This window comes from Leopardus geoffroyi, chromosome B3, assembly GCF_018350155.1.
Source record: "Leopardus geoffroyi isolate Oge1 chromosome B3, O.geoffroyi_Oge1_pat1.0, whole genome shotgun sequence".
Lineage (NCBI taxonomy): Eukaryota > Metazoa > Chordata > Mammalia > Carnivora > Felidae > Leopardus > Leopardus geoffroyi.
In genome coordinates this window covers 122,231,356-122,243,988 of record NC_059337.1, presented here as the reverse complement: position 1 = coordinate 122,243,988, position 12,633 = coordinate 122,231,356, and the positions used below count along the sequence as shown (strand labels likewise).

Here is a 12,633-nt window from a genome sequence, read left to right as displayed (position 1 = left end):
AGTACCATTCTAGCCCTGGAAACTTAGCTGGTCACAAAATGCTCTCTTTCCTAATTTTCCTTAAAAAAAAAAAAAAAAAAAAATTTTTTAATGTTTTATTTCTTTTTGAGGGAGAGACAGAGCAAGTGGGGGAGGGGCAGAGAGACAGGGAGACACAGAATCCAAAGCAGGCTCCAGGCTCTGAGCTGTCAGCACAGAGCCCGACGCGGGGCTCGAACCCACAGACCACAAGATGGTAACCCAAGCTGAAGTCGGAGGCTCAGCCAACTGAGCCACCCAGGCGCCCTTCTGCTTTTTCTATCTGTTCTCTTCTGCATCTGGGTCTGGTTCTCTCAGGCAGGCTTTTGAACTTCTTTCTCTCCAGTGCTCTTAAGTGCCAGGGGCCAGGCCTACCACAGGGTGGGCAAGTGGCTGGCTGATTTCCTCTCCTGGCCCAGACACAGGGGGATTCCAGCTAGGAAGAATGTTCATTTTCTGGAAAGCATCTTAACTGAATATAACCTAGAGGCCTGGGCTTCAGTTTAATTACCGTATTTCAGGGTGGACATTCTTTGCAGTCAGGTACAGTCTCAGGGAAGGGAAGAGGCGCTCGGGCTTCCTGACCTCTCTCCGGTGAACTTGCTAGGCATTTTAGTCTACACTGTGCCTGCATCTTCATGACTGCCCCATGACATAGGTAATAGGTAATGTTCCTGCCTTCCTCCCTCCCAGCATCCTCTTCCCCCACCCTACCCACATTCGACAGACTGTGGGTACTGGAAGCACAAAGAGGTTCAGTGGGAAGGCAGGTCCAGGGCCAGACTTCAAGTTCAAGGGCTAGGAGTTCAAATTTCCTGCTTCTCCACCTAGGGCTTGCCTGTTTCCAGGCCTGTTCAGCCTACCTAGCTTCTGCTCCTGTACCCCTTTCCTGCCCCCTCACCCACGGGGTACAGTTTGAGGGCTAGGCCCTCAGCTCAGGGGGTGTATCTGGCTGCCGACAGGGGTGAGACACTTGGAAAGCCTCCAAGGCCAGCAGCGTCTTGTTGATGTGGCTGATGGTAGGGTAGGGAGTGAGATCCACCTTGAACCTGTAGCAGAGAAACACCTGTCTCACACCATCTCAACACCAGGTGTGCAGGGGAACGGGCAGACTGCCCTGTGTGCAGTGAGGGAAGCACAGAGGTGGGCTGGATGGGGCCCCTGGAGCTGACCAGAGAAGGACCAGGAAGGTGGCCCTGCCACGTGGGGGCCTTGTTCACAGGCGGCTCTGGGATGGGCGGGTCTCATGCAGTACTGTCTAGCATCTCTGTTGCCTACTGTTCCTATTCCAAGCAATGGCTGTTCATCGAGAACCTACTACACATTTACATATACAGATAATCTCTCTACCCATATCCCAAGCTTCTCAAGGGCAGCCAATGTGTCATAACATCTCTGTATCCTGATGGTGCCTGACATGATGCCTTCCAGAGAGGCACTCTTTCATGCCTCCCTGAAGGGCTGTTGGAGGAAAGCAGAGTAGAGCTCACTGCTGGGCACAGACATACCATGTCGGGGGCAGCAGGCTCTTGCGGGAGGTTTCTTCTAGGGGTGGCCACCAGGTGAGCCACCTCCTCTTAGGAGCAGGGGCTATACGGGATTGCATGAGCTAAGATGGGCATGGTCAGGGGCGCTCCCCTGATTTCTTCTGCCTGTCTCCTCCAGGCCACAGTGGCTGGTGTGGCCTGGCACCCGGGGCTCCCTGGCCAGCTGGGGGGAGTCTCCGCATGAGACGCTTCCTCGCTTCCTCGCTTCCTCGGTAGATGAAGTTGGGGCCTGACGGCGGGAGGAGGCTGGGCATTTAGAGAGGAGGAGCCAGGTGGGAGAGGGTGGGCAGTGGGGCTCTCTTACCTTTCAGCGTTTGCCACCTGAGGCACTAAGCAGAGATCAGCCATGGACACCTGAAAGAGGGTCAGGTGGGTTTGCATCAGGGTGTGTGCCCCGGACTCACAGGCTTGGCTGGCTGTGTCCACGGGCTGCCAGCCCTTGACAGTTCCCTTCTGCTCCTGGGTCTTCCACCCCGTCCCCACTGCCCCATCCCCCTCCTCTTCTCCCCCATCTGTCCCCAGAGCACGTGTCTCCCAGGCCAGGATCCAGTTGTCCTGACAACTGGCTCTGTGGGGGGCCAGAAAAGGTTTGATGGTCTCAGTGGATCTTAGCGTGCTTGTTAAAAACCACCATCATAGGCACTTCCCTTGGGCACCCAGCAGGGAGGAGACGCCTCAGGATGAGGTGAGGGGCCCTGAAACCATCCCAACCCTATGCCTTCTCCGGAATCTCTCTGGCCTGCTCTTGCCCCAGGGTGGAGGGAGAAGTCCGCTGTAGGAAGGCCTGGAAGAGCTTACCTCGTCTCCCACACAGTACCTCCCTGCTGTGCTCCGCAGGATCTGCTCCAGAGCTGTGGGGAGGCCAGATGAATCTTACTCGGGGCACAGACTGGGCCTTGGCCCCCATAGTTCTGAAATGGGCAGCTGAGTGACAGGCTGGGGCATGTGTGTTGGAGGGAATGCGACAACCAGATCTGGAGAGAGTTGCCGGGGATGTGGAGGCAGATGATGTTTCCCCGGGCTCCTCCAGCCCAGTGGCCGTTCCCTCCCCAAGAAGGGACAAGACCGGCCACTGGCCGAAGTAGCAGCTCTCACACGATGGGCTGGTGCTTTGCTAGCCTTCGTTTCCCAGCTGGGGCGGGCAGTGAAGCAGAGGTTGGGCCATCCAGCTCCAAAGGGCTGTGGGCCTCAGGTGCTGAGGTGCCCAGAAGTACTAGAGGTTGAGGCCAGGTTTGGACACTATCCAGTCCCACTTCCTCCTTGGCTCTGCCCCTCTACCCTCACCCATGCCATTGTCAGGACCAAAGAGCCTGGGAAGCTGTTTCAGATGCCCACGGCCTTAGGCACGAGAGCTGTGTCATTGAGAGGTCACCGTGGGATGGCTCGCGGGAATAAGGACTCACCGTTAAAGCCAGAAGTGATGGCCTTCTGGGCCCAGGTCAGCTGGTTCTCCTGTCCCACTTGCTTCAGGACAGACACGTTCTATGCAACCAAAGATGATAATCTGTGACTGGCTTTGGGAACCGCCTGCGCCTGCCAAGCCCCCTCAGGGAAGCTCAGTTCCCTTTCTGCCCCAGGTTGTCCATCTGTCCCCTCCTGGGCTCCATGAATCCCCTCTTCCCATCTGGGCACTGAGGGTGGATGGGGGCTGGGACAGAGAGTGATCCCAGCAGCCACCTTCTCAGGTTGCCCCAGTGCCCCCTGTTGTCGGGAAGCTTGTGACCCTGGCGGAGGTGTGGAAGGGTGGGGGCACAGGACGCGGCCATGACCTGAGGCCCGTCTCCCCTGCAACCAGTGGGTCTCCCTTATGTGGCCCCTTGTGAGGAGAGGGGGGTGCAACATGAGAGGTGGATGGGGGAGAAGCATAGGTGGCTTTCAGGAGATTTGCACCCTTGTCCCATCCTTACACCCCTGGAGCCATTTCACTTCTGGGCTTCAGTTTCCTCATCTATAAAATGGGTCTATCTGTCTGCTCCAATCTCCTTGTTCCAAACAACAAGGTAACATGGGGATGGGGGCACAGGTACAGTCAGGGGTCCTGGGCCCTGGCCCCTGCTCTGCCATTCTTAGTTGAGTGACTCTGCAAAGTCCCTCCACCTTTCTGGGACTACTTCCTCATTTAAACCAGGGGTTAGCACAGATGAATTGCTTTAATACTTATTTTTTAGCAGGGAAAAATTTAAAAGATAAAAATCTCTCGAGACTCCCAATCTATGCTACAGAACAGATGAGAGGGAGGCCGTTCTGGTTAAAGGTGGGGAGAGGTCTGGCTCTGCAGCACTCAGCCTCTCCCCTGCCACCTGGCCCCTCCCCTCCTTGGGAACCTCTGGGCTGTCCTTGGAAACCTGGGGCTTCTGAGAATGCGGCTGGGGGCCCCGCGGGGCAGGTGATTTCTGGGATCCCTTGCCCCTCTGCCACGTGGTCTGGGTCTAAGCCCCTGAGGAGCCCTCCTGTCCTCCTGCCGCCCCCACTCCCAAGCTGGGTACCCCACTATGAGGCCCCACACCCAGTGTGCCTCTGAAGGTAAGAGCGCGTGAGGGGAGGCATATGAGAGGCGTGCAGGGTGTGAGTCCAGAGCCACACCTGCAGGGGCTGGATGCCACTGGCGATGAGATCGGAAATCATGCGCACGTGGGCTCTCTTCTTCGGGTCCTGAGGCAGGAGTCGTGGAGTGGGCCGAGTCTCCTCCAGGTACTCAATGATGGCCAGCTGTTGGGAGGGGAGCAGCGAGACACTGGGACGGGAGGGCCGCAGACCCATGGAGCAGAGTGACGGGGCCAGCAAACTCTTCCTCGCCCTCCTCAGCTGGAGCCCGCGAGGCTGACACTCCCCCAGGGAAGAGCTCTTTGTGGCCCCCTGTCCTGCAGAACTTGGTCCCCATATGCTCGAGTCTCCCGTCACTTCCCCAAACAACCAGCCGAGCTCCCTCCCTCTGACAGGAACTTATCATGTCCCTACTAAGGCCTAGGCGCTTGGCCACACACAAGCAAAGAAGAGCTGTGAGGTCCTCTTGTTTGGGGCACCCCTCTTGCAAGGGGCCTCCCAGGCCCTGCACTCACTGACTGGCCAATGGTGATGCCATCGATCTTCAGGGCCGGCACCTGCTTCATGGGATTCAGTGCCTGGAATTCTTCAGAGAACTGTGGAGACAAGGACCTGATGGACGAGGTGGCCTGGACTGGGCACACAGGAAGACCCCAGGCTTGCGGCCCACCTGCACTCTCTTCCCCTGGGCAAGGCCTGAGGGATCCAGGCAGTACTCCAAAATCCACTGGCTGCTGAACTACAGGATTCATCCCAATGGCCTGGCTATGTGTGTCCCCTTGTACCTCACACTGTGGTCACCAAGGTACATCCAGATGGCCCAGCAAGGGGCAAGGACCCCCATTCGCCACTCACCCTCCTGGGGTCAGGCACCGAGAGGCCAGGCTGTGGCACGGAGCCTGGAACTGGGGCCCTTCCCATGACTCCTCATGCTGCATAGCTTGTCACCCCATCCCTCCAGGGAGAGCCAACAGGTTCACCTCTTGCGGGGAAGAAGTCTGCACCCTCTTCTGGGTCCCTCTACCAGACCTCCAACTCTCACATGGTGGTCCGGGGGCGGCCTCCTCACCTGCTGGCCTCCATCCTTTATGAGGTCGATGGGGATCGTCTCATAGTCGATGCTTTTCAAGGCCAGAGCTACGAGAGACAGCAGAGTCAGGGGACAGCTTCTGGCTATACTTCCAAGGGCTACATGAGGTTCCAGAAGGAGGCTTCTTTTTCCAGGCAGCTAGGTGACCCAAGGCCCAACTTGGCCCTGTCCTCATCTCTCCAGCTTCCCTGGTCACTACCCACTCTCCTCCCTCAGGTCTCTGAGGCTCTTCTTGCCCCCAAAGTCTCAGGGCCATCCTCTCCATACCCGCACAGGGTCCCCGCACCCAAGTGGTGCCTACAGGTGTGTGCCCTGGCACCCTGGGATCTCCTGGAGGGCAGCAGGGAAGTGTTCTGGTCACCTCTGTCCCCTCCAGGGCCTTGAACAGTGGCAAGCAGGGCTTATTTGTTGGAGACCTGCAATTATTCTCTCATGAAGGTGTCCAAGGGCCCAGGGCAGGTGCTCAAGCCACAAAGTGCATACACAAGCAGATGACACTCTCCAGAGAAGAATTCCCTTTCTCATCCATTTTCTCTGTTCTCAGAGCTGATTACTACCCATTCCAAGCAGGGCACCAGGGCTCTTTAGTGGCCTCACAGTATCTGCTATGACTCCTAGTGACCAGATTTCCTCTCTGTGCCCTTTGATAATTTCCCCTGGCAAAGTGAGGGTAAACACTGGACCAGCCTAGTGAAGACTCTGTGTGTGTGTGTGTGTGTGTGTGTGTGTGTGTGCGCGCGTATGCACATGTGCACTGAAATATGGTGACGGCTAGTCTTGGGCAAAGGCAAAGGAGCGAGGGGAGGGGATGAGACGTGTCACGGTCTGAAGAGAGACTGGGAGGCACGGGGCTCTTCCTCAGCGCTGGTCAGCCCCACTCTGGACAAAGTGGCTGCTGGGGCCAGGAGGGAGAGGTCATTGCACATGGGTCCTGTGGCTCCTGTCTGGCCCAGCTAGGGCAGAGGTTCTGGGCCCAGGGGAGGTGCCTGGAGAGATTGTGTCCTTTGGCACCCCAGTGCACTTGCCTACTGATTCTAGCAACTGCCAACTGACTGTGGGGCGGGGGAGGGTCATGGCAGATGGCTTCCCAGTTAGGGCCAGACTACCGGAGGCAGACTGCTTGGGTTCAGATTTCATCACATTCATTTGCTAGCTGTGCAGCCTTGGGCAAGAAACTTAATGAGCCCCTGTGCCTTGGTTTCCTCATCTGACAGTAGAGTAGTTAAGAACACGGACTCTGGAGGCAGACTAGCTGTTCAAATTCCAGCTCTGCCTCTTACTAGCTACCTAGTCTTGGGCAAGTTATTTAATGTCCCCGTGCCTCAGTTTCCTCATCTGTACAATGAAGGCAACAATAATCCTTCCCTCCTAGGGTTGCCGAGGTTTAAATGGAATCATGCACATAAAAACATCCAGCACGGTTTTCCCACAGTATGAGCTGGGACTATGATCTTTGCCACGGGCTGTGTTGAGCTGAGGGAGGGACGGGTCAAGCTGGGACTAAACCGGAGGGCCCTGGTTTCTGCTTCCTTGAAGCCCCTGGGGTTGACACTGGCCACTTCTGTTTAATTTGCCAGATCAAATAAGATAAGAACTGAGAAAGGCCAGCTGTTCCCTGCCAGTTACCAAGCACCTCTGGGTTTTGTGAGCCTGCTTTAAGTGTGGTTGCTAAGTGGCTTTGGAGAGCAGGGTGGGAGAGGTGGCAGGTCCAAGGAAAAAAAAACCCACCTTCCTGCCACCCCCACTCTCCTCTTTTTGGCACTTCCTAGGTAGAGGTGCCATTCAAGGTGCAGGTGCTAAAGTCTCCAGGGCATTGGGGACACTGGTTGCTGGGGGTGGTGCCCTGTCTGACAGAATACCCCTCTGTCCCAGGCTAGCTCTCCACGCAGGGCTCTCTCCACCTACATCCCCCCAGGCTCTTGGTGGGAGCACAGTTCTTACCGATTCGAACTCTCCATGAGCAGGAGCTCCGGAAATAGGAGTACAGGATGGGCTGAGGAGAGACAGCGTGAAGATACATGTTAACGCATGCTCATGGGGGTTCTCAGCCCCAGAAACCCGCTGGTGAGGCAACGGCCCTCAGCCAGGAGGCTCCAAGTCAGCAGGCCTCCTTTCCCGGACCCGTATCTGCAACTCAGGCCAGACTCCGAGCTCTCTGGGTCAGAGGCCTTGGGAGTCAGGTGGGGTCCCTCAGCTCCAAACTGTGCTATCGTGCATCCCTGAGGTCCAAGGGGCCCCCGACAGGGCAGCCAGCCTGCACATGTCTTCCTTACCTTGCCAGACTCCATCATGGTGTTGTGGTGACCCTTGGCCTCTCAAGGAATGTCCCCTCTCCCAGAGCTGCAGAGCAAGGGGAGGAACCCTGAAGGGGTGGATCCCATGAGCCAATGGGGAAGCTGGGCTAGATAGGCTTCCGGGGAAACTTTGATTCTGGTCAGAAAGGACATCTCTTTCCAACTTGTGGGAAGTTTTTTATGTTCCCGGTGGAGCCAGATTTGGTGTCTTGGGCAGACAAGGTGGCCTGGTTTTGGAAGCAGTAATTCATGTAGTGTGGTGCACTGGATGCTGGCATACCTAGGGTCTGGTCCCAGTGCAGGAACTAGCTCTGTGTGACCTTGGGCAGATCCCTGCCTTCTCTATTCTCTAGTCTTTTCTCTCTCATCTGTAAAATGAGGGGTTGCTGTAAGATGATAGCATAATTCCTTCCAGCAGCAACAGAAAGACCAGGAATTCTAGTTCTTTCATGCTGCAGTGCCCGTCTCTCTCAACCCACCACCCACCCATCAGTCCTTTAGGATGGTCTCATAAAAATAGCTGGGGGATATGCCCATGGACTCCAAAGCTAAGGTCACAAAAGGACAGCCTATAGTGTATTGTGTTTGGTCTACTTATATTTAAAAATGTTTCGGGGTGCCTGAGTAGCTCAGTCAGTTAAGGTCTGACTTTGGCTCAGGTCATGATCTCACGGTTCGTGGGTTTGAGCCCCTCACTGGGCTGTGTGCTGACTGCTCAGAGCCTGGAGCCCGCTTCAGATTCTGTGTCTCCCTCTCTCTCTGCCCCTCCTCCACTTGCACTCTGTCTCTCTGTCTAAAATAAACATTAAAAAAATTAAAAATGTTTCTACTTGGTTGCCAACATTGAAAAATCAGGATGTTTCGTATATAAGTCCTATTGTCTGTTTTTTCTTAAAAAGATCTGGAGACAGTGGACTCGGATTCCTGAGTAGCAACAATTGATTGGAGACAATTACTGGCCTCCTTCAGTCAGGGCATGCCCTCTCTGGTCTGCCATGTTCCCTACCTGGCCCTCTTCTCTCATTTTTGTTACCCTGGAGGAGGCACCTGGAGGAGGCTGAGTGTGTGTGTGATCTCTCCTCTAAAGTTTAAAAGACTCAAAGTTCATTTCTCTGGTCCTTCTTGGGTAGTCAGCATTTCAAAGCAGGGCCCAGGACTGGTAATTAGTTAGCACTCATGAATCTCCAGGCAGACACGTGTGTATCCATATGGATGAGGGAGAACACAACGGGATTTCTAGATCACCCCTGACTACCATCCCTTTGACTACAGACATTTCCCCCAAGTTCCCTCTCCCTTCTGCACCCCCGAGCACACCAAACTGCTCTGTGGCCCTGCCTTCACCGTCCGTGAACTATCAACTCTCTCTTCTAGAGAGGGCCCAACCCTCTCTAGACTACATCCCTGAACTATCAACCAGGCCTTCCCAGGTTGGTTTCTGAGCCTGGGAGTTCCAGCCGGTACTGGAGGCACCTTTTGTGGGGAAAGTAAAGGTGGCTCTGGTGCAGAGGGCAGGTGATAGACGGCAGGTGTCTTTGGAAGCAGAGGAACTAGGTGGCCACGACTAGATGAACCCTATTCAGAGGTACATCCCTTTCGGTAACAGGTCAGGCTGGAGGGGCTCCTGGGGCCAAGAGGCAGGGGCTGCTGGTGAGGGCCGGGACCACTAGAGAGCCTCAGACATGAGCTTAGAATCCTTAACGAAATGTCTTACCTAATTACTGAATGTTACATCTTCACCTGTGCTGAGGGTGACCACAGAGTCACTGCGAATGCCACTGCCCCCAGGTTTCCTACTTATGGGCCATCCGGAAACAGCGGGAGAGCAGTTTCTGCTTTTCCTCTTACCAGTGATAATTGCGTCAACCACCCTGTGTTCCCTTGTGCACTTGTAGAGCTAGATTTTAAGCCCAAGTCAAGAATTCATCTCATCACTACCCCTGGAGGAACTTCGTTCCCAATTCAAATCTGGATTCTGACGAGTCTAGCAGATTTTATTTTATTTATTTTTTTTTTCGTTTATTTATTTTTGGGACAGAGAGAGACAGAGCATGAACGGGGGAGGGGCAGAGAGAGAGGGAGACACAGAATCGGAAACAGGCTCCAGGCTCTGAGCCATCAGCCCAGAGCCGACGCGGGGCTCGAACTCACGGACCGCGAGATCGTGACCTGGCTGAAGTCGGACGCTTAACCGACTGCGCCACCCAGGCGCCCCGCAGATTTTATTTTTAAACCATTTCTCACGCATGTTTTGAGAGAACGACTCCTAAAATCCCATTTGTGAGTGGGAGAGCTATACATTATTACGGGGATGCTGTATCCCATCTGACATGCCCGCTTACCTTCCTTGGTGGTTCTCAAACTTGAATAAGACTTTAAAAGTTCATCGGGGGCATGCAGATTCTCGGGCCCCTTCCCCCAGAGGTGACACCGTGACTCTGGGCCAAGCGGGAAGGCGCTCCCCAGGTGCTGGCAATGACTTAAAGCGTCCAGGTGCTCTCTCATAAAGCAAACCACCCGGGAAGGCCCTAGGTTAAGTGTTAGGACCCGTCGGGCCGACCGGCTGGGAAAGACCACACGGGGCTGTACGGAAGAGGGAAGCAGGGGACAACGTCTTGAAAACCTAGCAGAGAGAACGGTTAAGAGGCAGGTGGAGCGCGAGGGTACAGCGACTCCACAGCGCCCCGCACAGTCCACCAACCCGCGCCGCCTCGGGCCCAATCCTCTCTAGGCTACAGGCCCCAGCGGGTAACAAGAAGCTGGCAGCGCGCAGGCGCAGAGCGGCGCCCGTGCGCGGCGCTCTGCATGCCGGGAGCGTGCGTTGTCCAAGCTCACCTTTAGCTACCCCCCCCCCCCCCCAGGGTTTCTCAGTGTTTCTAAGTAGTTTCCCTCTCCCTGGATGCGTGGCACAGACCTTCCCCGCTTGCATCTCGCACCTCGGGCCACCCCTCTTCCAGGCCCAGAGACTTCGCGTCTGGGACTCTCCGACTCGTCGACGGCTGTGGCCCTGTGAGGCCCCGACACGTCAGAACTTACACCTCCGTTGTGGTAAAGCTAGGGGTTGGACTAGAATGATCTTTAAGGTCTCCTCTGGCTCGCCCCGCCCTGCCGCCACGCCCCCACTCCCGGAGCTGCTGGGAGTTGCAGTTCCTTGAGCCCGTTTTCTCCCTGGCCGGCCCGCCGGGCCCGCGCGGTCCGTCATGCTCTGCGCCACTAGCCGCCTCTTAGCGGCCCGGACGGCGACCGCACTCCCTGCCCAGCCCAGAGGCCGGGGCCCCGGGGCCTGCTGCCGGCGCAGGGAACTACATTTCCCAGGGCACCCCGAGCTGGACCTGGATGACTTCTTGACCGGGCGGCTCGCAAGACCGAGCGTGCCGGTGGGCCGGAGGGCGATCCTGAGGAGGGGCAGGATGCCACCAGCGGTGGGCGGAGGCCCGGCCCGGCCCGAGCTGCGTCCCCGGCGGGGCCGTTGTGGGCCCCAGACTGCTAGGGTTGTGGGCCCGGACGAGACCGCCAAGCCTACAGCGCGGAGCCGCAAACGGCCTGGTTGGAGCTCGCGGCACTTCGAGGCAGCTGGCCGGTGGGCCCTGCTGGCCCTCGTCACGCTGCTGTCCTTCGCCACCCGTTTCCACCGTCTGGACGAGCCGCCGCACGTCTGGTGAGTGACAGGAGGGACTCGGCGGGTCCCATGGCAACCGGGTGGGAGGGATGCGCCCTCTGATTGGCCCGGGGGCACGAAGGGGGCGGGAATCACAGGGGGAGGGGCGGGGCTGCGCTGGAGTGGGAAACAGGTTTCTGGAAGTTGCTTTTGGCCAGGCGCAGTCTCTGTGAGAGGAGTCTTTTTTTTTGCTCTGGCAGTGGGATTTGCTTTGGCAGTGGATTCCTTAAGATCCGATAAAGCGGTCTTTCAGATTGTGGCTTTTAAAGGTGCTTTGAACTTTCAAGGAGGATTGGAAATTCTTAGTATAGAATTCCCTAAAGCCTGAGTTCCTAATCTGCAGGATTTCCAGGCATCATGGGAGGCAAAAATCATCCTGGGGAGAGGGGACGACAATTTGTGTGTCCAGGGATGATGACAGGGGTCTCAGGAAGCAGGTCTGGGGCCCTTTTGTGAGGAGAGACTTGTGTTCTTAAAGGCTTTATTTTGTAGGACTCAGATTTCATGAGATAAGTTTAAAAAGTCTCCAACTAGAAGGAGAAAAAGTTTTATACAATCTGAAAATGGTTAATTTATTAGTGAACAAGCGATACCATGTTTTGTCAGTATCCCTGACAAGAAAGTTAGTGTAGGGAATGTTAGAAATGGAACTCTTTGACCAAAAAGCCAGCTATCAACCTATCTGGGCTATCCTACTGGGAGGTGAATAAATTAGCCTATTATTGTTTCATGAGTGTTGGCAGAAGACACAAGACTCCTGGGTCAGAGATAAAGGACTTACTCATGGGGCAGGAAGTAGGATGAACATCAGCATATTGGCTTAAGTTTGAATCTCCCACTCCCTCCCCCCTGCTGATCTGGAGTTGTTAGGGGAAAGAAGGACAAATCATGCTCAGGAATAGTCCAGGAAGAATCTAAAATGTTCAAAATGTAGGTTTATATAACTCTCCACCTCTTTTATCCTGATCATTACCCAGTTGTTGGCCAAGAGGAGATGAGCCCTTTCTGATGATGACTGCATTAGGTGACCAAACTGCTTAACTAAGGTGTGTGAACCAGGAGGAGGTGAGGGAAGCAGAGTTAGAAATCTTTCTGTGCTTGACAATACCAAATGCCTGTGGAGGGTAGGGAGTATGGAATGTCATCAAGTACCTTGACTATTGGCTCATTATTATGTGAATAATAATAAGGGAAAATAATAAGGGGAAAAAAGTGCACTATTGTCAGACTGTGGATGGTTTGGAATGACATTGTGTAGTTTCAAGGACCCCAATGACATATGTGGAGTCAGATAATTAGACTGGAACAGCATCATCAATACTGTAACCTGAAAAAGTGTCCATAACAGTAAGGCACCAGTGATAGCCCGGAGAAGGGAACAAAGTCCTAAAACAGTTAGTTTCCTTGGAGTGGGCAGAGTCAATGCCCAGTGTGATGTGGCCTCCTTTATTGCAAGACAAACTGGTCAGCTTTTGGCTGGAG

General features: G+C 55.2%; 2 protein-coding genes across 5 annotated transcripts in view; one reads left to right on the top strand and one right to left on the bottom strand.

The window, feature by feature from the left end:
• Positions 1 to 311: 311 nt before the first annotated feature.
• GSTZ1 (glutathione S-transferase zeta 1) lies at positions 312 to 10,516 on the bottom strand. Of its 2 annotated transcripts, none has more exons than XM_045451678.1 (9): positions 10,408 to 10,516; positions 7,141 to 7,192; positions 5,179 to 5,246; positions 4,625 to 4,705; positions 4,149 to 4,274; positions 2,969 to 3,047; positions 2,364 to 2,416; positions 1,870 to 1,919; positions 312 to 1,067 (listed from the first exon to the last, which is right to left on the bottom strand). In XM_045451678.1, the coding sequence occupies exons 1-9, from the start codon at positions 10,420 to 10,422 to the stop codon at positions 941 to 943; spliced, it is 651 nt and encodes a 216-aa protein (XP_045307634.1). In that variant the 5' UTR covers positions 10,423 to 10,516; the 3' UTR covers positions 312 to 940. The 2 variants fall into 2 exon arrangements, with proteins under 2 accessions (XP_045307634.1, XP_045307633.1); XM_045451677.1 differs by lacking the exon at positions 10,408 to 10,516 and adding an exon at positions 7,473 to 7,556.
• A 172-nt stretch (positions 10,517 to 10,688) lies between these two features.
• Positions 10,689 to 12,633, top strand: part of POMT2 (protein O-mannosyltransferase 2) — a 42,899-nt gene continuing 40,954 nt past the window's right edge. For all 3 annotated transcript variants that reach the window (XM_045451675.1, XM_045451674.1, XM_045451672.1), the window contains exon 1: positions 10,689 to 11,151. In XM_045451675.1, the coding sequence (XP_045307631.1) occupies positions 10,694 to 11,151 (458 nt within the window). In that variant the 5' untranslated portion in view covers positions 10,689 to 10,693. The remainder of the gene's footprint in view (positions 11,152 to 12,633) is intronic.